The sequence below is a fragment of the Durio zibethinus genome, chromosome 14 (genome assembly GCF_047325235.1).
Source record: "Durio zibethinus cultivar Kanyao isolate XHJ-2024 chromosome 14, ASM4732523v1, whole genome shotgun sequence".
Taxonomy (NCBI): Eukaryota; Viridiplantae; Streptophyta; class Magnoliopsida; order Malvales; family Malvaceae; genus Durio; species Durio zibethinus.
In genome coordinates this window covers 5,428,327-5,448,809 of record NC_143175.1, presented here as the reverse complement: position 1 = coordinate 5,448,809, position 20,483 = coordinate 5,428,327, and the positions used below count along the sequence as shown (strand labels likewise).

The following is a 20,483-nucleotide window of genomic DNA, read 5'->3' as shown; positions in this document are numbered from 1 at the left end:
TTTTGCCATACTTTTTAATAAAAAGCAAAGATAAGTAATTGATCAAATTGATCTTGAAATTTTGAATATTGATTTAATTAAATTTTGAAATATTAATTAAAATCGATCAATTTATTTCAATAATTATAAAAATTAAACCGATATAAGATCAATCCAATAGGTCAAAAAATTGAATTTTTCAACTTTTTTTTCACTAATTTTAAACATTGGCTTTGTAATAATTTTCATCAAATAAAACTTCCATTTAATTTTGCCATTAATGTCAAATTTTTATTCTTAAAGATATAAATAAAAAATCTTTTATATATTTATATTATATAAAATATATTTGAAAATCTACTAAAAAATTAATTAATTTGATCAATTCAATTATTTAATTTTAAAAATAAAAAATCAACTAAATTAATTGATTAAAATTATTTATTTAGTTGAACATCATCAAAACCAAATTAACTAAATTGATTTGATTAAATTTAATCGATTTCGATCAATCAAATCAGTAAAAACCTATTATGCTTGTCTTGTTCAGGAGGAATTTAGACTTGAGAGAGGGAAACCATATATCTTTTTAAATTAAAAATTAAAAAATTTAGACTTGAGAGAGGGATTATTAGATATATAATAATTTAGATATATTATTTTTTAGGATTTTCTAATAATCTAAACATATATCTTTTTAAATTAAAAAATTTCATAGATATATTATCATCTAAAATTGATTTATAAAATAACTACATTTAATAAATTATTTAGATTCAAAACAAAATAAGTTTTATTTTTTACTTTCCTTATCATTAGATTGCTTTAAACTCTCCATCTAATATAGCAATGGCGTAAATAAAATTTTTTTATTGTTTCACTCACACCTACAGTCACAATCACTTATCATTTTTTTTTTGTTGGAGAAAAATTGAATTTATAATTATATCACTTATATATTTGTGAAATAATCAGTTGATTTATATATAATATAAATGGTCCATTAATTATTATTTTATATAAAAGTTTGTAATTTTCTATATTTCCTCCTCATTAAAGTCATAACATTCATTTTATTTATAAAAAAATTGAGATAAATTGGAATTCAATTTGATTTCTATCTTTTTTTTTTTTGTATTTTTCTTTCTTCAATATTATTTATTGTATATTTTAAATTAATCAATTTTTTATCTAAAAACTATTTTTTTATTATTACTTGATATCTTAATTATATTATTTATATTTTATATATAGTTTAAACATATAAATGATTAAATAATATTAATTTATATTTTTATTAATATTTAAACAAAATAAAAATAATCCGTGCTTTATATTAATTGCAAACTAGTTTTTCATATAAAAAAAGACATTGTAAATTTTAGGTATAAAAATATATATTTTTTATTTTTATAAATTTCATTAAAAAAGTTCTAGATGATATCAACGATTTTGACATAAAAAAAGAATTCAAACATTACCATTAAAACATTATTATATTTTTATAATAATATATAAGATACCCTCTATCCAAAATTTCTTGTTTTGGTAAAAAAAAAAAACATGTTATTTTCCATCATATTGATATTTAGGGAATAAAAATCTACAAATAATTACTTAAACTTATATTTTATTAAGCACTTAATAGATTAATTTCGTTTAAAAAAATCCAAAATTTTCAACTTAAAAGCACCTACTTAAACAAGAAGAGTAACTTCTTAAATAGACAAGAAATAATCAGCCTTTGCCCTTCGTCATGTCCCGTTGATGATAGGTGGCTTAACAACCTGAACGAAAGCAAATCACAGGTGAAAAAAAATTGGAAAAGCAAAACCTACTCGTTTTGATGATCTTATTCTCTTTCCAGTCTGAAAGCTGAAGCTGAAGCAAACACACCTGGGTCACTCTTGTTTTGATCAAAACATGAGCTTCTTCCGCTTTGTCTGATTTTCTCATTTTCATCAAGAAATTATGGGTAAGCTTAAATCTTCTAATTCTCTTGCTTTCTGATTCTTCATTCGTCCTTCAATTGTTTATCGTCGAACCACTAGTCTTTCTGATTCCTACTCTTCTTTTAGCACCATTGCTACCCACATCAAAACTTTATGTAACAACCCCATGGCTGTTAAGGGAAATGGAAAACAGGATGATTGTTTTGATAATGTTGATGATGCTCCCAATTTGTTTAATCGGATGATTGGGACGTACCCAAGGCCTTCCATTGTGGAATTTACTAAATTAGTAGGAGCTATTATCAGAATGAAGCATAATGCCATTGTTGTTTCACTGTGTAATAAATTAGTAGGAGCATTTTGATCAATTGTTTTTGCCATTTAGGTCAAGTTGATTTTGGTTTCTCTGTTTTGGGAAAAATGCTGAAGTTAGGTATTGACCCTTGTGTTGTAACGTTGACCACTTTGATCAATGGGCTATGTATCCAAGGTAAGGTTGCTCATGCTCTGAATTTGTTTGATGAAATGATTGGAAAAGGATATCGACCTAATTTAATTACTTACAATACAATGCTTAATGGGCTGTGTAGAACGGGCAATACTGAGATAGCTGTTAGGTTGCTATAGGCGATGGACGAAAGAGGTTTGCAACCTAACTTTGTAGCATACACCATAGTCATTGACGGCCTTTGTACGGAAAGGCTACTATCAAAGGCTTTTTACCTCTTCTCTGAAATGAAGGGTAAGGGCATACCACCAAATGTTGTTATTTATAGTTGTTTAATTCATGCTATGTGTACTTCCGGCCAGTTGGAGGAGGCAATAAGATTTTTGAAAGAAATGTTAGCTATTAATATTCCACTTAATGTTGTCACATATAGCATATTGGTTGATGCACTTTGTAAGGAGGGGTTGGTTTCTGAAGCTGAAGATATTGTTGACATAATGACAAAACAAGGCATTTAGCCTGACATTATCACATATGGTCAATTGATTGATGGTCATTGTTTGCAGAACAAAATGGATGAAGCTAGAAGAGTATTTGACTTGATGATTAACAAAGGCTGTGCACCTAATACTTCTAGTTACACTATCATGATCAATGGATATTGTAAAACTAAGAGGTTAGATGAAGCAATGAAACTCTTTCATGAAATGTCTCAAAAAGGACCAATTCCTTATACTGTCACATACAACACTTTTATAAAAGGCACGTGTTGCCTACGGAGACTTTCCACTGCACAAGAACTTTTTCAGAAGATGTGTGCTTCTGGGCAAGTTCCAGATCTGCTGACCTATTCAATTTTGTTGGATGGCTTATGCAAACATGGTGAAATCGAAGAGGCACTGAAACTATTTCAAGAAATGCAGAACAGTGGGTTGAAACCTAGTATTGTCCATTATAATATCCTAATTCATGGCATGTGCAAAGTTGGGCATATTAAAGTTGCAGTGGGATTATTTTATGGACTCTCTATGACAGGCTTGGACCCTGATGTTTACACATATACTACAATGATCAATGGATTCTGTAAAGAGGAATTGCCTGATGAAGCATACCGATTGTTTAGGATCATGGAAGATAATGATTGTTTTCCTAATAGCTGTTGTTATAACGTAATGATCCAGGGGTTTCTACGAAACAACTATACCTCAAAGGCTATACAACTTCTTAAGGAAATGGTTAGGGAGGGCATTTCTGCAGATGCATCAACTGCTACCTTATTTGTGGATCTCTTATCATGTGATGGGAGAGATCAATCGTGTTTTGAAATCTTTCAAAGATTATGTGTAGATTGTTAGTTGCTAATGTAAGTTGACTTCTTTATAATCAATTATAATACTATAAATATTCAAGTATTTGAGAACTACAATGATTGTTCCTGTCTAATTTTTTTAGCATTAAGGATGAAAGAAATATTATACTTCAAGTTTCTCATTTCGCTAGTAATTGTTTTGAGAAGATTTCTCTCTGTGTCTCCATTTTCTTTTTGCAGCTTCTACCTATCTTCCATTATTGCTTGATTTGGCCTTGCCACATAATTCCCTATCATCCCCAAGGGCCCAAACCATATTCTTAGTGCACAGGATCTCAAAGCATCTAATATAATGCTGTTCTAACCTCTTTAAAATGCTTACCTTTGCTGCTAATTTTGGCAGTGGTTGTCATGGTTAATCATCTTTAGCAGAATAATTACATTTCTTCCAATTTCTTTTTCACTTATCACCCTTTCAATATTCAGTCTGTGTGGTTGCAAAATAGGTAAGTTCACGTACATGTGTGCTTTCTTAAGGGTATGCTGTGATATATATGCAATTGTATATAGGCGTGCATGCTTATGTGTTTTTAATTTTGCATCATCCTTTTTTAGTTCCTCCACACATTCTTTGTTTGGGCTCTCACATCTATTACGTTTTGTGTTCTGTTCCACTAGTTTTTTCCTCTGTTCCCTACTATTTCTTTTTCTTTATTTTTTTTTGAGTTCCTCTACTCATTGCTTTCAATGTTTTTTCGAATATATATTTAATTATAATTACAAAATGCCTAATTAAATGACTACCTCAGGTGGTACTGGTTGTGCAGCATTTGCCGTAATGGGTACAAATTTAGGTGAGAGAGATTTTTTAATACCATTTATCTCTTGGTGAATTTGTTCATTGCCTTGAATAGATTTGGCTTAAAGGTACAAATTATGATGAGAGAGAGTTCTGGCCTCAGTAAGAAGAGGTGCTAGGCCTAGGTGACTGTTATAACGCTACTATGTTTTTAGGTTTCTTTTCACTCTTCCCTTTCAAGTCTATTAGGATGGCAGTCTCAAGAAGTATGATATTAGAAACTGTATTCAGGTTTAGGGAATTAATTTTCTCTATTGCATTTCCAGATATTCAGAATCCTTCCTCCAATTCCTAATAAATCCAGAAAGGAGCTGTAGTTGCATCAGCAATATAAAATAAATTAGACCTGTTGATATGCTAGGAAAGGTGTGTGAGGTAGAAGACATAGCTGAGGTGCTATTGAAAAGTCGTAAGTGTGATTTGGAAACTCATCCCTGAAATAAGAATAGATTATGGATTTTGTTCTCGGTGGTGTTGATGCATGTGCTCTGGCTCAGCTTCTTAGTGGTGAGTTAAGATGTTATTTATCCAATGCATGTTAAAATGGGATATATATTCTGACTATGGCAGGGATTTTTAATGTTGGATAGTTTGGATTTTCATTTATATTCCTGGCAATTAACTGGGTTATTTTGGTCACAATGACTTAGAAAGATGGATTCTTTATCCTCTTTTTTTATTGCAATGAATGAGCTATGCATAATATTTCTTAAAGCAGAGAAGATAAGTTTGATTTTTGGATTTGAACCTGGCTGCTTAAGTAAAAAGGTAAACCTAGGTTTATTTTTGTTCTTTTTTATCTTCAACTTTCAGATTGGTTTTGAACTTTTATGATGCAAATTTCGAATAGGTTTTTGAAGTCTTGAGTGCATTTTTTTTATTGTTGTTTCATTTTCTTTTTTCCCGGCTTCTTGCAAGTATTGTTTCATTCTTAGCACGTTCTCCAGCTTTCTTCAGGTAACAAAATCACATTTGCACCCAACAACCACACCCCCCCCCCCAAAAAAAAAAAAAAAAAAAAGCTTGACTGCATTGTAGTGAGTAGTGACTATATGCTTCGTTTGCTTATATAAGCATTTTGTAATTAATAATATACATTTTACTTTGAAATACAAAAGTAGCAAATAATTTACTTTCTTTTCTTTTAAACTACTGGTACTTTTTACATAGTGAGATAGCATAAAAAGAAAAGATTTCTGATATATAGGTAGCTCTGTTCAAGGGCAGTTCAATCTCAATTCATCTAACAAAGCATTCAAATCAGAGTAGGAAGATCCACCTTCTTCCACAGCCTTCATTGCCATATTTTTCAATTCCTTAGCTCGTTTTCTCATTTCGTCAGCTTCTTCACCTACCATTACCCGAGGAACTGCCCTTTCTATATCTTCCATGGTTACTTTAAATTTTGTAGTACTATAATCTGCCCATCTATACCACTCTTTGGCTCCAACACCTACTCCAATTTTCAGAACATCTGTAACCAGCTTTTCATTGCTAAACTGTTCTGCACAATGTGGCCAAGTAACCATAGGCACTCCAGCAGTTATACTCTCTAATGTTGAGTTCCATCCACAATGAGTCATGAAACCTCCTATAGCTTCATGATCAAGAATTAGAACCTGGGGTGCCCATCCTCTTACTATCAAACCCTTCCCTTCCATCCTCTCTTCAAATCCTTCTGGCAACCAATCTTCTTTATCTTCATTATTTACCTTTCTTACAACCCAAATGAAATCTTGTCCTGAAGCTTCAAGGCCTTTAGCTATCTCATTTAGCTGTGCTGCTGAAGTCCTGACTATACTTCCAAAACATATGTAGAGAACTGAGTTGAGTTTCTTTGAGTCTAACCATCTTAAGCACTCGTGTTTGTTAATGGAGGAGGCTGCATTTCCTATCTCAGCTTTATCGTTGTTTTTCTTGTTGCAGAGTGAAACAGGACCAACGTGCCATGCCTTCCTTCCTATAACTTTGGAATAGAGTTCTGAGTAAGCTGGTTCCAGCTCATGAAAACTATTTACAAGGACTCCATAGCTAGTCAACTCTGCTTCTATTGCTTCATTCATCAGCCTTTTCCGCTCAGTATCTGCTGTTTCTTTAAAATAATCGGGTAGCTGCAATCTTGTCATCTTTATTTGGTCTGGAAGGCCAGGCACATCAAAAAGTTCAGATTCAGATGCTACCTTTTTGAAGGGTTCATGGCGTTTTAAGCTATCAGTGACGCAATGAGCAAAGCAGTTTGTACCATAAAATACCAGCCTTGGGATCCCAAACTTGCTAGCAATATCTGTAGCCCATGGAAACATCCCGTCAGCCACAAGGCAATCAGGGCGGAGCTCTTCAAGTAGCTGTTGAAGTGGTTGTTGGAAAAGGTTGACAGCCTTGAGAAACTTTGAAGCCATTTCTTGTGAAGTGATGGAACTCACATTCTCGCATCCTTGAGGCAAGCCTACCTCTGCTGCAGGAAATTTTATTACGTGACTACTAATGTCAAAGCCCAATTCCTTCTCTCTTTGAATCATGTCGGCAAAGAGAAGTGCATTAAGGGGAGTAGTAACAATAGTCACCATTACTCCATGCCTGGCAAATAGTCTAGCCATGTCCACTGTTGGGATCAAGTGGCTATGGGCAAGATGTGGGAAGAAAACAAGATGCAGCTGACGTGAATGGGAGGCCATCTAACTCTTTTTCGATAAGATTATGAGCTAGGTCGAAGGGAAGAAACAGGGGTAAAGTAATTGGCAAATAATGTCAGATGTTGAGCTTGTTATTTATATACAAAGCAAATGATAATGGAAAGCCAATAAGAACTGATCTGTTATTCAAAGAAGACCGAGGTGCTTGAAGCACAAGAAATTTGTTGAAAGTTGACCATGGTGAATTTGTGTGCTTGGACTGCAAGTACGCTTGTATGGTTAATTACTACCCTAGATAATCATGTGCATAGATAGCTCGCAGTCTCACTCCTCATTTTCATTTCTTGTTATTGACTCATACTTTGTCCGTACTTGGAAAAAAAATCGTTCTCTGTTTGTAAAATAAATATTATTACAAACAAAACCTCCAACTTCAAGTCCATATTCGCTGTTTTGAAGCAGTAATTTATTTTACTTGGTTGGCAAGGAAATCTCCGCCAACCGGGGAAAATTTCTTTTCTTTTATTTTTTTTAATTTTGATAACTTTTCTTTTATTTTTTAATTTAAAGTTATCAAAATTAAATATTTTTTTTCAATTTTTTCTTCCCGGTTTGTGGGCTACCTTATTTTTTTAATGGACTCGTTTCTTGAACCCCAAAGAAAACCAGGCGATTCATGTGACGATGTCAGGGATCTCCGATTAAATCCATTTGTGTTATGTAAAATATTAATAATTTTTATATTTATATTATATCTAATATGAAAATTATATATTATATAAAATAATTTTTTATTTTATTAAATTTATATATAATTTCATTAAAAATTTAAATTATATCATTTTTATATATATATTTCATATGATTTTCATCTCATGGTAATCTTTTAGATGACTCTTTCATCTTCCAAAGAAAACACTAAGCCCAAATTTATTCTTAGGATCAATAAGTTTTTCCAATTTTGAGGATGCTTGGACCTACTGATTAATATTCTTATATCTTTCCGATAAAGGCCCATAGCATTTTCCATATCGCCCAGTAAAGGAACCCAAAAAAAAAAATCTATTTTAATAATAAATAAAATAAAAAAGGGGTAAAAAAAGAAGAAGTTAATTCCCATTTTCAATGGAAGAGAGAATGCTTGCGTAATTATTCCTCGGTGTAACGTACCACTGCTTAGCTGCAAAAATTCTTACATTTCCTCTCTCTCTAAGTACATTATTCAGTTTTCTGTTTGTTGAAAATTCCTTTACTTTCCATTGAAGAAGAACAAGGGTTCCAGATTTTCATCCCTGTAAGACTCCCTTTTTCCTTCTCCTCCCCACTCTGCTGTTCTTCACTCGAGTTATAGTTCATGGCTTGTAACATTTAGCTTGTTTAGAGCTGCTGAAGAAATGGGCTTAATGTTTTAGCTTCTGTAACTGTAAATAGTTCATAGTTTAGTTTCAGGTTTTGAGTTTGTCTCACTTATGGAATTGAAATGGGATGTTCCTGTTTGTCACCCCTGGAAACCCTCAAAATTACCTACACTGCCACTCTTGCTCTTGCTAATGCTATCTCTATGTATTTTTAGCCCCTCTCAGTGTCTTGATCTTGATCCAGAAGACAAAGCCTCACTGTTATTGTTCAAGTCATCCCTTCAAGACCCTGGCCAGAGCTTAGCGACCTGGTTTGGGTCAAACTGCACCAGCTGGACCGGTATTTCTTGTGAAAATCGGACCGGTCAGGTTGTTTCTGTGAACCTGGCTAATATGAATTTGTCTGGTAACGTGCACCCTGGTTTATGCGAACTACCATTTCTTGAATACTTGAATTTGTCTGAGAATAACTTCAATGGCTCAATTCCAACATGTTTTGGTTCATTGGGTAGTCTTAAGACTCTTGATCTTAGTCACAATAGTTTTGGTGGGTTTCTACCTGATGAGATCACGAGGCTTAGGCAATTGAGGGAACTTGTGTTGAATGGAAACCGGGAACTGGGTGGCGTTTTGCCTTGGTGGATTGGTAACTTTTCGAGCAATTTGGAAAAACTTGATTTGGGTTCAAATTCGTTTCATGGGGAGATGCCTGACAGCTTATTTTACTTGAAGTCTTTGAGGCACTTGGATCTTGGAGACAATTGTTTATCAGGCAATATTCATGAGTTTTATCAGTCGTTGGAGTTTCTCAATCTTGCTTCAAATCAGTTATTTGGTACTTTGCCTTGTTTTTCTGCTTCTACACAGAGTCTAACTGTTTTGATATTGGCTAACAATTCTCTTGTGGGAGGAATACCTACTTGTGTTACCTCACTGGAAGTATTGGCACATCTTAATCTATCATTTAATCACCTGAGTTATCATATATCTCCGAGACTTGCGTTTAAAGAAAAGTTGCTTGTGTTAGACTTGAGTTTCAATGATTTTTCAGGTCCTCTTCCTGGCAAAATTGCGGAAGCAACTGAAAAATCAGGGCTTGTTCTTCTGGACCTCTCTCACAACCAGTTTTCTGGTAAAATTCCATTGATGATCACCGAGCTGAAAAGCTTGCAAGCATTGTTTCTTTCTCATAATCTCCTTACGGGGGCTATTCCAGCAAGGATTGGAAATTTGACTTATCTCCAAGTAATTGATCTGTCACACAACTTCTTATCAGGTTCAATTCCATTAGATATTGTTGGGTGTTTTCAGTTACTCGCATTGATACTCAATAACAACAATCTTTCTGGTGAAATTCATCCTGAGCTTGATGCATTGGATGGCTTGAAGATATTGGATGTAAGCCACAACAAGATTTCTGGTGAAATCCCACTAACCTTGGCAGGGTTAAAATCACTAGAGATTGTAGATTTTAGCTCCAACAACCTCTCTGGAACACTGAATGATGCAATAACCAAATGGTCAAACCTCAAGTATCTCTCCTTAGCTCATAACAAATTCAGTGGGAATTTACCTAGCTGGCTATTCACTTTTGAAGCAATCCAGATGATTGATTTCTCTGGAAACAAATTCAAAGGCTTCATACCAGATGGTAACTTCAATATTAGCTTCCACAATAACAATGGAAACAGGGATAGAGCACCTAAAGAGCCATTTATTGCAATGAGAAATGCTGAGATAAAAATTTCTGTCATGGTCATCGATAGTAGTGAATTAAGCTTCAACTACAAGGTGTCCCCAATAGTTGGAATTGACTTGTCGGATAATTTATTACAGGGTGAGATTCCAGATGTTCTCTTTGAAGTTGAAGGATTGGAATATCTAAATTTATCTTATAACTTTCTCAATGGTCAGCTTCCTAGGTTGGAGAAAATGTGGAACTTAAGGGCCTTGGATTTGTCACATAATTCATTATCCGGCCAGATCCCTGGAAATATCTCCACCCTTAAAAATCTAGTACTGTTGAATTTATCATATAACAGTTTTTCTGGATCTGTTCCTGTTAACCAGGGATATAGGAGATTCCCAGGAGCATTAGCTGGTAATCCGGATTTGTGTGTGGAGTCCTCTGTTGAGGGATGTGACAGAGCAAGCCTCCCTGCTGTGCCTGGGAAGACATTTGAAGAAGTTGAGGGACCAATATTGGTTTGGGTGTTCTGTGTAAGTGCTTTTGTTAGTTTCTATTTTGGTGTAGTGGCTCTCTTTTGTACAGCCCGAGCAAGGAGTTACATACTCCAGACAAAAGTTTAATGCATTGAATGCTTTCTTCTGTACATTTATATTTCTCTACTTTACATTGCCAATTTTCTTACTGAGATTAAACTCATGCTCACCAAATTGCAAGGTATGGCATCTCAAAGATAGATTCTCTTTATCTGCTAATATTTAATCTAACTGTTCGATGTATAACAGCTTCTAGCTATTAAGATTGAATGACTTGATGTCAATGATTAGATTCTAATTTCAATTATGACACTGGCATTTATATTCTCCTCCTCTTCCCTAATAACTGGATATATATATATATATATATATATATATTTATATGAATGTTCAGACTTCCTGGGTTCAAATTTTAAGCATCCCATTCCCCCCTTAAGAGTTGTTTTAAGTAGAAGAGATAACTGGATTTTTGGTTATGTAACTGGATTTTTGGTAAGTTATCCTAATAGATTTACAAAGATCTTGTCCATGATATTGATAGTATAGTTTCATGCTGCTTCTTTTAAAAGAAAAAAGGGAAAAAGTGACCGCTGGTTCTGGTTATAATGAAACTTGTTGACTCCAGCATACATCAAAGGCTGGGAATACAAGTATTTAAGATAATGTAACCATAATGATATGTTTATATCATTGGTTAGCCTTTGCTATTTATATTATATCCACAATGATCCAATTCTTACTTAAATGTAAAATATTCCATATCAACAATGGGTGTAATTGGTGAATATCACATACAAATTTGTGTAGTTAAAATTATTTGAGAATAACAGTTCCATTTGGCAATTAAAGGTCATGAAGAAATTTCCATCATAGTTTGGGTGGGCAAAACTCAGATGAAATTCTTCAGTTTTTTCAATGACCATGCCCTTTGTCTCATCATGTACAACAAATAAATTTCTTCTGCTTCATCGTTTTGCTTGTTTCTTTTCTTTCCTTTTTCCTTTTTAAAGATAAATTATGATTTAACGGCATTAGATGCGGTAAGCTTCCACATAAGTTGAAGCTGAGAAAATCCTATTTTCAGCCCACCATGGCAATTGGCAAAGGCATGAATTGTATACCAATTAATTAAATTAATACTATGTTAATCACACGCAATAAACCCTTTCTTGTAGGAAAAAGAGGTGACAACAAGAGCCAACCCTCATCACTCAAGACTCTGATAAGTTAGATTAAATGGAAAATATTGGAGAAAAAAAAATGAAAAGGGACAAAGAATTATTGTAATTTTTGTAAGTTTGATAATAAATCAAATCTATAATGAATCTACAACATTGTTAAAAGGGAGCACTTAATCAATCAATGTTGACCTGCAAATACAATGCCAAAATTTCCCCTTGATGTCGAGAATTTTACAGAGCAGCTCCAAGATTTCTTATGGAAGCCAAAACTTGTATGTGCCATTTGACTTATTTTCCTGAGAATCCCTATCTAGCAACTTCACTAGCAGCAGAAAGTCAATGACCATATTTGTTCTTCCAAAACCTCTGTATGTGCTCTAATATCTGATTGGACCATCCAGACTCCCAGATGCAAACTGAAAAGATAAGGACAATGTGTGGTGATGAAATAGATCATTTGGAGGCCGGTATTTATGTAAGTTTGAATGCATTAGTTCATTTAAACACGTAGCATCTATAAAATAAGATCTTAAATCAACTGCCCCTAGTTACTGGTCATGCAAAGAGCGAGACAGAGAGGGTAAACTATAAACGCAATGATACCAATACTAGATACACAAAGCTTGACCCCTGTTCCACCAATCAACAATTAATCAATATGAGGAAAGGAAAAAGGCAACTACGACCAATGCAATGAAAGCAAGAAACAAGACTTCAGAAAATTATGTGTCCGAATATCGGCATTAAGAGATGATAAACTGCAGCCTTTTAAAGATTCATAAAGCAAAGTAAATCATGTCAATTAACACAGAGTCTATAATCTAAGAAATGTGTCTCCTTAAAAGTGTTTGCAGGACAAGCATCCTGTGAGTATATCCACACATGCATATGTCTGTGTGTGCTTTTCTATGTGCAAGCGTGTGTGTGTGTGTGTGTGTGTGTGTGTGTGTGAGAGAGAGAGAGAGAGAGAGAGAGAGAGAGAGAGAGAGAGAGAGAGAGACACTACCCTCTTGCATATATATAATGGTATTAATGATTTACAGTCCTCAAATAAAAAAGTGCAAACAGCACCATCTTTTGCTTTATTAAGCCGCTTAAATTTTAAAGGCATTGTGAGGTAAAAAAAACCTAAAGCTCCAGTTGATCGTCACTTTTACTACTAATTTTGCTTCGGCAAAAGTTACTAAAAGAAAAAGAATACAGTAAAAACAAAATCATATTGTACAAAAATAAGCATACCATTAAAAAAATAAAATGTTAACACATTGTTTTCTGTAACAATTAAATCCCGCATTTTGTCAATCAATTAATTTTATATTTTAATTATTCAAAAATATTATTTAGTTTTATGTACACACATTTTTGCTTTTTGATTTTCCAGGCAACAAGCAAATGGCAAATGTAACAAATGGAGGCTAAGTTGTTTTATTAAAAAGAAAACCAGAGTTTTCCATTAACTCTTTTCTTTTTTCTTTTTTAGTTCATGGCAACTAGACTCAGTCAATTACCTGTTGAACAATTGGATTGGTTGATGTTGTGAATTCATCAGTCATTCCTTGCCAAACAATCTTCCCCTCATGAAGAAACAATAACCTATAAGTAGAAATGAGATTCTTTGATTAGTGCATCCCACATCATAGCAAAATCAATTACAACATCATGGTCTCTGGCAAAACCTGTCAACAGCTCTTCTAATGGTACTATGTTGATGAGTAACAACCACATACGATGCAATCTTTCCAGGTTTCCCAAGTGCATCCTCAGCCTTGGCATGGACGGAGCGGATGAGATCTTCAACAACTGTCGATGCAATTGGATCAAGCCCTGCTGTTGGTTCATCATATAAAAGCACCTGCCGAGTAACAGGAGTTGCAATTTAGAGACCAACAAACTCAAATTGATAACAAGGAACACAATAGCCGCCAACAGTAGGACAGAATGAAATCAATGCATAATAGGTCAAAGCTTGAACTACCAAGCTTGCTTTGTCACTAAAGCAATGGCTGGATCAATTGAGCATAACTTAACATTTAGGAGAAATTAACAACTTCTCACTGCATTACTTGCTTAAAAATTGGACTCAACATTTTGCTATACTCTCCCTTTTGAATATAGACAAGGAGCATGATTCTCAAATCAATTCCTTATTTTCTATGATAAGCATCTAAAAAAACGCACTTAGACTGCTAAACTCAAAGGGGCATAACCCTATCTAAAGCACCTAATCTTCTAAAATATAACCAAATAGAAAAAGCAGAGCAAATTGAAGAGATGCTTATAGCCAAGTGTAAGCATATCTCATACCCTCATTCTGCATTGTGGCAACAACATAAAACCACAATTATTTTACTACAGCAATGTGGACAATATTAAGCTGACAAGGCATAGGCCTCCAAGCTACTCGCTTTGACATTTTCTACAAGCCCCTCCCAGCTCACAGAGAGAAGAAACACTGGTCAAGATATGACCGACCTTACCCTAAATAAAACAAATGGAAAAACAGGTCTAAGGATCAAAGCCACAAATGGTCTATAGATTAACCTAGTAACCATTACTCTTCATTATCTTCTACTATGATTGAAGTTTTGCATTATCAGTTGCCAGACCATTTTGTAGCTCTAAATCTTGGAAACATCAGGAGTTTCAAACAACTCTATGAACGCCATGGCTTAGGTCACACCACAATTTTCAAATTTTCTATTTTCCAATATAGATCTCTCTAGTCAACTGGCAAGAATACCAGAATAAAAGGCCAAAAAAAACTGCAACAACTCTGAAGAAGCCAGATTCTAAACCTTCACCATTTAATTTAGAATATAGACATAATCAGATAACTATTTCATGAGAAAGTTTAAATTTGGAGCTTTCTTCATCTGTAAGCCACCATCAATTCTTTAAGATGAAATGAAACTATTAAAACAAATTGAAATGTAGAGACAAATGGTGGGGGGGGGGGGGGGGGGCGCACATCAGTGTGTGTATATACATATACACACACAGATTAAAACTTGAAAATAACTTGCAGCCATTGATTGTGAAATAAATGACAAATAAAATGATAACTGATTTTATAAATCATCACCACGACTTAAGCTATGAAATATTAACGACGAAGGCTCCTCTACCCAAACTGGAATAAAAGGAAGAGACAAGTTGGATTATACTCAAAAGTGGAAAATGCAGACTAAATTTTATGTTCCTAGGGTTCACGATTAAAATCTGAAAGTAAAGAGGACCAGCTAGATATTGTTTGAAGTCCACTTCTGTGTGGTGCCACAAATGTGGTTTGCAACACCATCTGTATGTTTACCTTAAGATACAAAAAAAGAGGTAGCTATACAACATGTCATATTTTTATTAAAACAATTAAAAAGGATTACTACAAAAGCTTCATCATCCTTGATTCCCAAGAGAAATTTACCATACCTCAGGCTCAATTGATTCTTTGGTGATATCACAAATTATAGAACGAGCTAAGGCAACTCTTTTCTTCATTCCTCCAGACAACTCAGAAGGTAACCTTTCTTCAACTCCCTGAAGAGAAAATAAGTTAGATTTTCTTACATCAACATGAAACTTAAAGATTAGGGTTTCTACAGTGCAAAGGGAGCTGATGAAAGCAAATGTGTACACTTGTTACATGATACTGCTAAGGCATTAATAAGCAGAGACTGTCTATGAGGAATAAGATTCAGTAGGGAATCAAATTAACTACAAAAAACAAATGTTAACAGTTCATTATGCTGATTCACTCTAGCCAAAACCAACATCTTGCTAATACCTTACATATTAGTTGCATAATAACCCCAAATCAAGCAAAAAAGTTACAATTTGGAAATACTAATTAACAATATATGCTATCCAGGCCAAGAGAGTCAAACTGCAGGCATACCTTTAAACCGACAGCAGCCAATTGCTCTGTCACAAGCTGTGAGATTTGATCATCAGACATGCTTGAATTTTCATATCTAAGCAATTAAAAAGCGCAAAGTCATCAACCAACTCAGGTAATTTCTTTATTCAGAAAAAAGGAAATTAGAATCCAAGATAACCCCCAAAATACTGAGGACAAAAAAGGGTATAGTATTTTTCTAAGAAGAATTTATACTGTCTCTTACAAAAGGAAGCCAACATTTTCACGAACGGTCAATGAATCAAAAAGTGCTGCACTCTGAAAAACCTGTTAACAAAAAAATAAATAAAGGTATGGATTACACCACTAATAAATTATCCCACAACCAGCCAGTATAGCATTCAGAGATTAAATAAAATTTTACCAGTCCAATTCGAAGACCAGATATCTCATCATCACCAATCAAACCTGATCTTTTTTTTCCTCGAATGTATACCGCTCCCTGCACATAAGAATTATGCATTCTCTATATAGCAGAACCAACTAATAATAAATTGATATACAACATAATTATGCAAAAATGAATTCGCAAAAATATGAAACCAGACTCAATAGGCATTTCACCTTGTCTGGGGCAAGAAGTCCAGCAATAATCTTCAGAATCGTAGATTTCCCAGTGCCAGAAGGACCAATAATTCCAACAGCTTCACCATGCCTAATCTATTGATCAGGGGTAAAAATAGGAATCAACAGAGAAAAAGAGAAAAAAAAAAAAAAACTGCAACATTAAAATAAAAAAGGACACTTAAGCAAAAAAATTGAGCTATGATCATACTCAAGGAATGATTCTAACCTACATTCCTCAGATATGGATATGAGTATCCTACACAAAACGTCTAGGTTTCAGTCTCACCTATTTTTCAAATTTTTGGACATGGGCAATTCGTCATAAAGGCTCCAAAATTAGGATATGAGATACAAAATATAACAACAAAAACAGATATATATATATATCTAAGACCAGATACTGTAAACAAATATTGATATAAATAATTGAAGATAATGGCTAACATGTTACTCATATATTCCATTTTGTCTATGACTCAAGGTGTTAGGTATGGTTGAGCCAAACTTAAAGTGTCCGTGTTAAACAAGTTTTGGTTGTGAGCAATATGGTGCTTGTAAAGTGGGCGGTCCTTACATCCTTCAGGACAAAGTTTGTCCAGTCCAATTTGAGATAGACTGATAGAGAAGTGCTTTGATGCAATCCAGACCAAAGGCCCAATTCTCATAACCGAATCCTAGATCAAAGAAACCTTAACCCAGATGGCATATAACAAGACATATTCTTCCACTCTCTTGTCCTTGTTGCTAGAATACATCCTTAAAAAACCACCTCTCTCAGATGAAACATATGGTATCAGAAACGTAAATTTGAAATGGACCACTTCCAGTTTTTCAAATCAAATGTTGAGCTCAAGCCAACCATGATTGACTGACAACAAGGATCTAGATAACCAAGGGCCATTATACCAACTAGACCACTGTTCAAAGCAGTCAATAAGCTTGGCAAAAACATGCCAGAAGGATAGGAAATGGAGTCATCACTTGTCTCCAACTGTGTCAGCCATGTCAGACACGGATCCCATATGCTTGTCAGTGTCAAGTTGTGTCCATAGAACTACTCAGCTAAAAATGTCAAGATCCAAGCACCATAGATTAAAACAAATAATTATAATCATGCCAATGTTTTATCCACTAAAGAAAGAGGACATAAATAATGAAAAGCAGAATGAGACTAAAAATAGGGAAGATTGTACAGGGAAAGGAAACAGACAGAAATAATGAAATTTAAGACCAGGCACCCAAATGGAACTAATGGCCTTAAGAATCAATGACAAGAATTATCAACTAAACTCTAGTAAAACTGATTTATAATTTACATCCACATCTCCTTTGCAGCTATAAACTAGAAACAATAATCAGTAAAGAGGGATAAATTGAACATGAAATATAAACCCAATTTCTTCTCCTGATAGGAAAATAAAATGAAAGAAGTTGTTCTTTATTCATGTGACAGAAAATAAAAACTTCATTCTGGTGAAGATAAAAAAAATGGAAAGAAAAGAATGAGGTCTAACATGGTAATACAGTACACAACTTGATGTCATCTTATGCACTTGTTTAAGAAATTATATGACAGCATGCACCATTAGCTGCAATCCTTTTTTACTTTTCTAAAGCATGTAGAACTCCAAAACAAGTATGAAGACTCACGCTCTGCTTATTTAAATTAACAGTTAAGAACCCTCCACCCTTCCCACTCTTCCCACAAAAGAAAATGTTCCATTGGGAATTTTGAAAAGTATCTAATAACTTGAAATTTGTGGCACAAGAAGATTCAAATTACAACCTAACATGATTCCCTTATTTGGTCTTTCATACAGCTGACCCCAGAATATGGGATATAAGGCTTAGTGTGTTGTTGTTATATCTAATAACTTGAACTGACCCTCATGAAGTCCAACTCATAAATGTCTATTCATATGCAGTCCAAGCACCCCCTAGAATAAAAGAAAACATATCTAAAGCCAAAAAATAAAATCACCTTGAAGCTCACACCTCGCAAAATATGCTTTTCTCCAAATGATTTGTACACGTTTCGACATTCAATGAGAACATCAGAGTCATTCTCATACTTCACTTCCTTGCTCAAATTCCCATATTTAGATGATTCCTAAAAAGATAATCATGCAAATAACCATGTTGAGACTGAAAAACTAAAGATAAACAATCTAAAATCAAGTCCTTAAGTTCCTAAGGCTCCGTTGGTTGTTGCTTTTGCTACTTACTTTTTTTCTTCCAGACGCAAAATGCACATTTGGATACAAAAGCAATAATTTTTTGAACAATTAAATATTAAAATTGTTTTTTTTTTTTTGGAGAAAAAAATGCACATTTTACTTAAATAAAACAATTATGTTAGAAATGGTATTTCATTTTAGTCATTTTTCAATTCGTAATATTCATGATTAGGATTTCTACTTTTGCTTTTGCCTTTTAGATTTTTTTTTTTTTTCGTTTAAAGCAAAAGCAAATAGCAATAAGCAAACAGAGAAAAATCTCTAAATGCAAAACAGGTTGGATATTTATGCGGTTCAAATGCAAAAAGAAAAAGTAAGCATAAATTTGGATGTAAAAATTATCATGATAGAACAAACTTATGGCAGAAAATGGAAAACAAAAACAATTTGGAAGCAATAAAAAAAAAAAAAACAAAGTAAGTAATAGCAGGAACAATAATATATGCAAAGACATTGTTAGCAATCAAAGAGAATCCACTCAACCAAACTGCACAAAATATCAAGTCAAAAAGAAATTGCCAAAACTATCTTTCTCAATTAAATTCAAGAAACTATATAAAAAAAAAAGCAGAAAAATGCAGAATCTAACAAATGGGTTTAGGAGAAATATTTACAGTGAATCTAGTTCCAGGGAATTCATCATGTCCCAAGTTCCTCGTAGGTGTCATGCAAGCACAGATAACATTTCTTTGCTCCTTCCTCTCCTTAATAAAACAATAAAAATTGCTCCTTTTTGCACCCAAATCACAATTTTTAGTCGATGTTGCTATAGGAAATAACCCCAATGAACTTGACAAAAAAATCGTACTGGTCATTTTTTTTTTAGGGAAATGAAAAGGTTGAAGATTTGTCTATTTTGAAACCCTCAAAAATTAATGGAATCTCATCATTTTGAAACTGAAATTTCAAAAAGAGTCATAAAAGGAGTTATGGGTATTGGAAATTAGTGATTTTGGAGATGACCCAGATCAGGATAATTAATCATTAGCCAAAAACCAAGGGAAAATGAGCAAATTTGGGAATTCTGAAAGACACCCAGACAGGTTAATTTGATAAAAGAAAAAGATCTCCAAAGTTGAAGTAGGAAATGGGTTTGGAATATAAAAGTAAATCTAATTCTTAATGAAGAAAAGAAAGAATAAAAAAGATATATATAAGAAACGTGAAAAATGTGCGCTTTAGATGGCCGGCTTAAATGGGAGGTAGGCGCTGGACTCTGACAGAAGCCTACCTGTGTGTGTATATTTCAGTTCCTGTTTCAGTTTGCCCGGCTTGATTATACCAATGAAAACAAATTGGAAAATTTGCCAAAACTGTCCCTTCTTTCTTACCTTCAATCATAACCCATTGCTATGTTGTATGACACCACATCATACACCGATGCCAGGGGTTCAATTTTCCATGTCAATTTTCAATGCCGTTATCAAAAAGGACTATAAACTATAAAATCATTGTACCCACTTGTTAATCGGCCGTCAAAAAATTATGAGTTTTATGTCACAACTTGTTGGATGCTAAAATCTTTACTATTATTTACTGTCTCGGTTCTATTTTGTTTTTCTATTTTTTTAAAGAAATTTTAATTTATCTGTCCCTATTTTAAAATAAATAAAAGTGTTGTTATATGCACTTAAAAAACGTTTAATACATCCAAAAAATTAACTTTTAAAAAATTATTTAAATAACCATTAATTAATTATTTTTTTATCTTTTACACCACTTTTTAATAAATTACTGAAAATGAATTTTTTAAAATTTCTTCAATGTATTGAAAATTGATCATTTTTTAAAACTTTATCACTGTACCAAAAATGTATTTCTTGA

General features: G+C 33.5%; 4 protein-coding genes and 1 pseudogene across 6 annotated transcripts; 3 read left to right on the top strand and 2 right to left on the bottom strand.

The window, feature by feature from the left end:
* The first annotated feature begins 1,667 nt into the window (after positions 1 to 1,667).
* Positions 1,668 to 7,622, top strand: LOC111293973 (uncharacterized). 2 transcript variants are annotated; one of them, XM_089743317.1, is made up of 3 exons: positions 1,668 to 1,954; positions 2,946 to 3,742; positions 6,474 to 7,622. In XM_089743317.1, exon 2 carries the CDS (start codon positions 2,952 to 2,954, stop codon positions 3,732 to 3,734), a length of 783 nt encoding a protein of 260 aa, XP_089599443.1. In that variant the 5' UTR covers positions 1,668 to 1,954; positions 2,946 to 2,951; the 3' UTR covers positions 3,735 to 3,742; positions 6,474 to 7,622. The 2 variants fall into 2 exon arrangements, with proteins under 2 accessions (XP_089599443.1, XP_089599442.1); XM_089743316.1 differs by lacking the exon at positions 1,668 to 1,954 and adding an exon at positions 2,534 to 2,673.
* LOC149514994 (uncharacterized) lies at positions 2,098 to 2,897 on the top strand (annotated as a pseudogene).
* LOC111293974 (scopoletin glucosyltransferase-like) lies at positions 5,586 to 7,222 on the bottom strand. Its single transcript, XM_022887060.2, has one exon. It carries the CDS (start codon positions 7,220 to 7,222, stop codon positions 5,765 to 5,767), a length of 1,458 nt encoding a protein of 485 aa, XP_022742795.2. The 3' UTR covers positions 5,586 to 5,764.
* A 540-nt stretch (positions 7,623 to 8,162) lies between the features above and the next one.
* Positions 8,163 to 10,914, top strand: LOC111293972 (receptor-like protein CLAVATA2). Its single transcript, XM_022887058.2, has one exon. It carries the CDS (start codon positions 8,650 to 8,652, stop codon positions 10,846 to 10,848), a length of 2,199 nt encoding a protein of 732 aa, XP_022742793.1. The 5' UTR covers positions 8,163 to 8,649; the 3' UTR covers positions 10,849 to 10,914.
* A 1,125-nt stretch (positions 10,915 to 12,039) lies between these two features.
* On the bottom strand, positions 12,040 to 19,886 carry LOC111293897 (protein TRIGALACTOSYLDIACYLGLYCEROL 3, chloroplastic). 2 transcript variants are annotated; one of them, XM_022886945.2, is made up of 10 exons: positions 19,274 to 19,886; positions 18,404 to 18,532; positions 16,420 to 16,515; positions 16,220 to 16,297; positions 16,061 to 16,122; positions 15,835 to 15,910; positions 15,369 to 15,476; positions 13,619 to 13,794; positions 13,451 to 13,535; positions 12,040 to 12,358 (listed from the first exon to the last, which is right to left on the bottom strand). In XM_022886945.2, the coding sequence occupies exons 1-10, from the start codon at positions 19,472 to 19,474 to the stop codon at positions 12,320 to 12,322; spliced, it is 1,050 nt and encodes a 349-aa protein (XP_022742680.1). In that variant the 5' UTR covers positions 19,475 to 19,886; the 3' UTR covers positions 12,040 to 12,319. The 2 variants fall into 2 exon arrangements, with proteins under 2 accessions (XP_022742680.1, XP_022742681.1); XM_022886946.2 differs by lacking the exon at positions 18,404 to 18,532.
* Between the last annotated feature and the right edge of the window lie 597 nt (positions 19,887 to 20,483).

Bases quoted from the DNA above. Each gene is read 5' to 3' on its own strand.
- LOC111293973 (XM_089743317.1), top strand. From the start codon at position 2,952: ATGGATGAAGCTAGAAGAGTATTTGACTTGATGATTAACAAAGGCTGT.
- LOC111293974 (XM_022887060.2), bottom strand. From the start codon at position 7,222: ATGGCCTCCCATTCACGTCAGCTGCATCTTGTTTTCTTCCCACATCTT.
- LOC111293972 (XM_022887058.2), top strand. From the start codon at position 8,650: ATGGAATTGAAATGGGATGTTCCTGTTTGTCACCCCTGGAAACCCTCA.
- LOC111293897 (XM_022886945.2), bottom strand. From the start codon at position 19,474: ATGACCAGTACGATTTTTTTGTCAAGTTCATTGGGGTTATTTCCTATA. The intron at 16,298-16,419 runs GTGAAATGCCTA...TCTTATGTGCAG, and splicing joins GACTTCTTGCCCCAGACAAG to GGAGCGGTATACATTCGAGG. The intron at 15,477-15,834 runs GTATGCCTGCAG...TTTTCTCTTCAG, and splicing joins TGGCTGCTGTCGGTTTAAAG to GGAGTTGAAGAAAGGTTACC.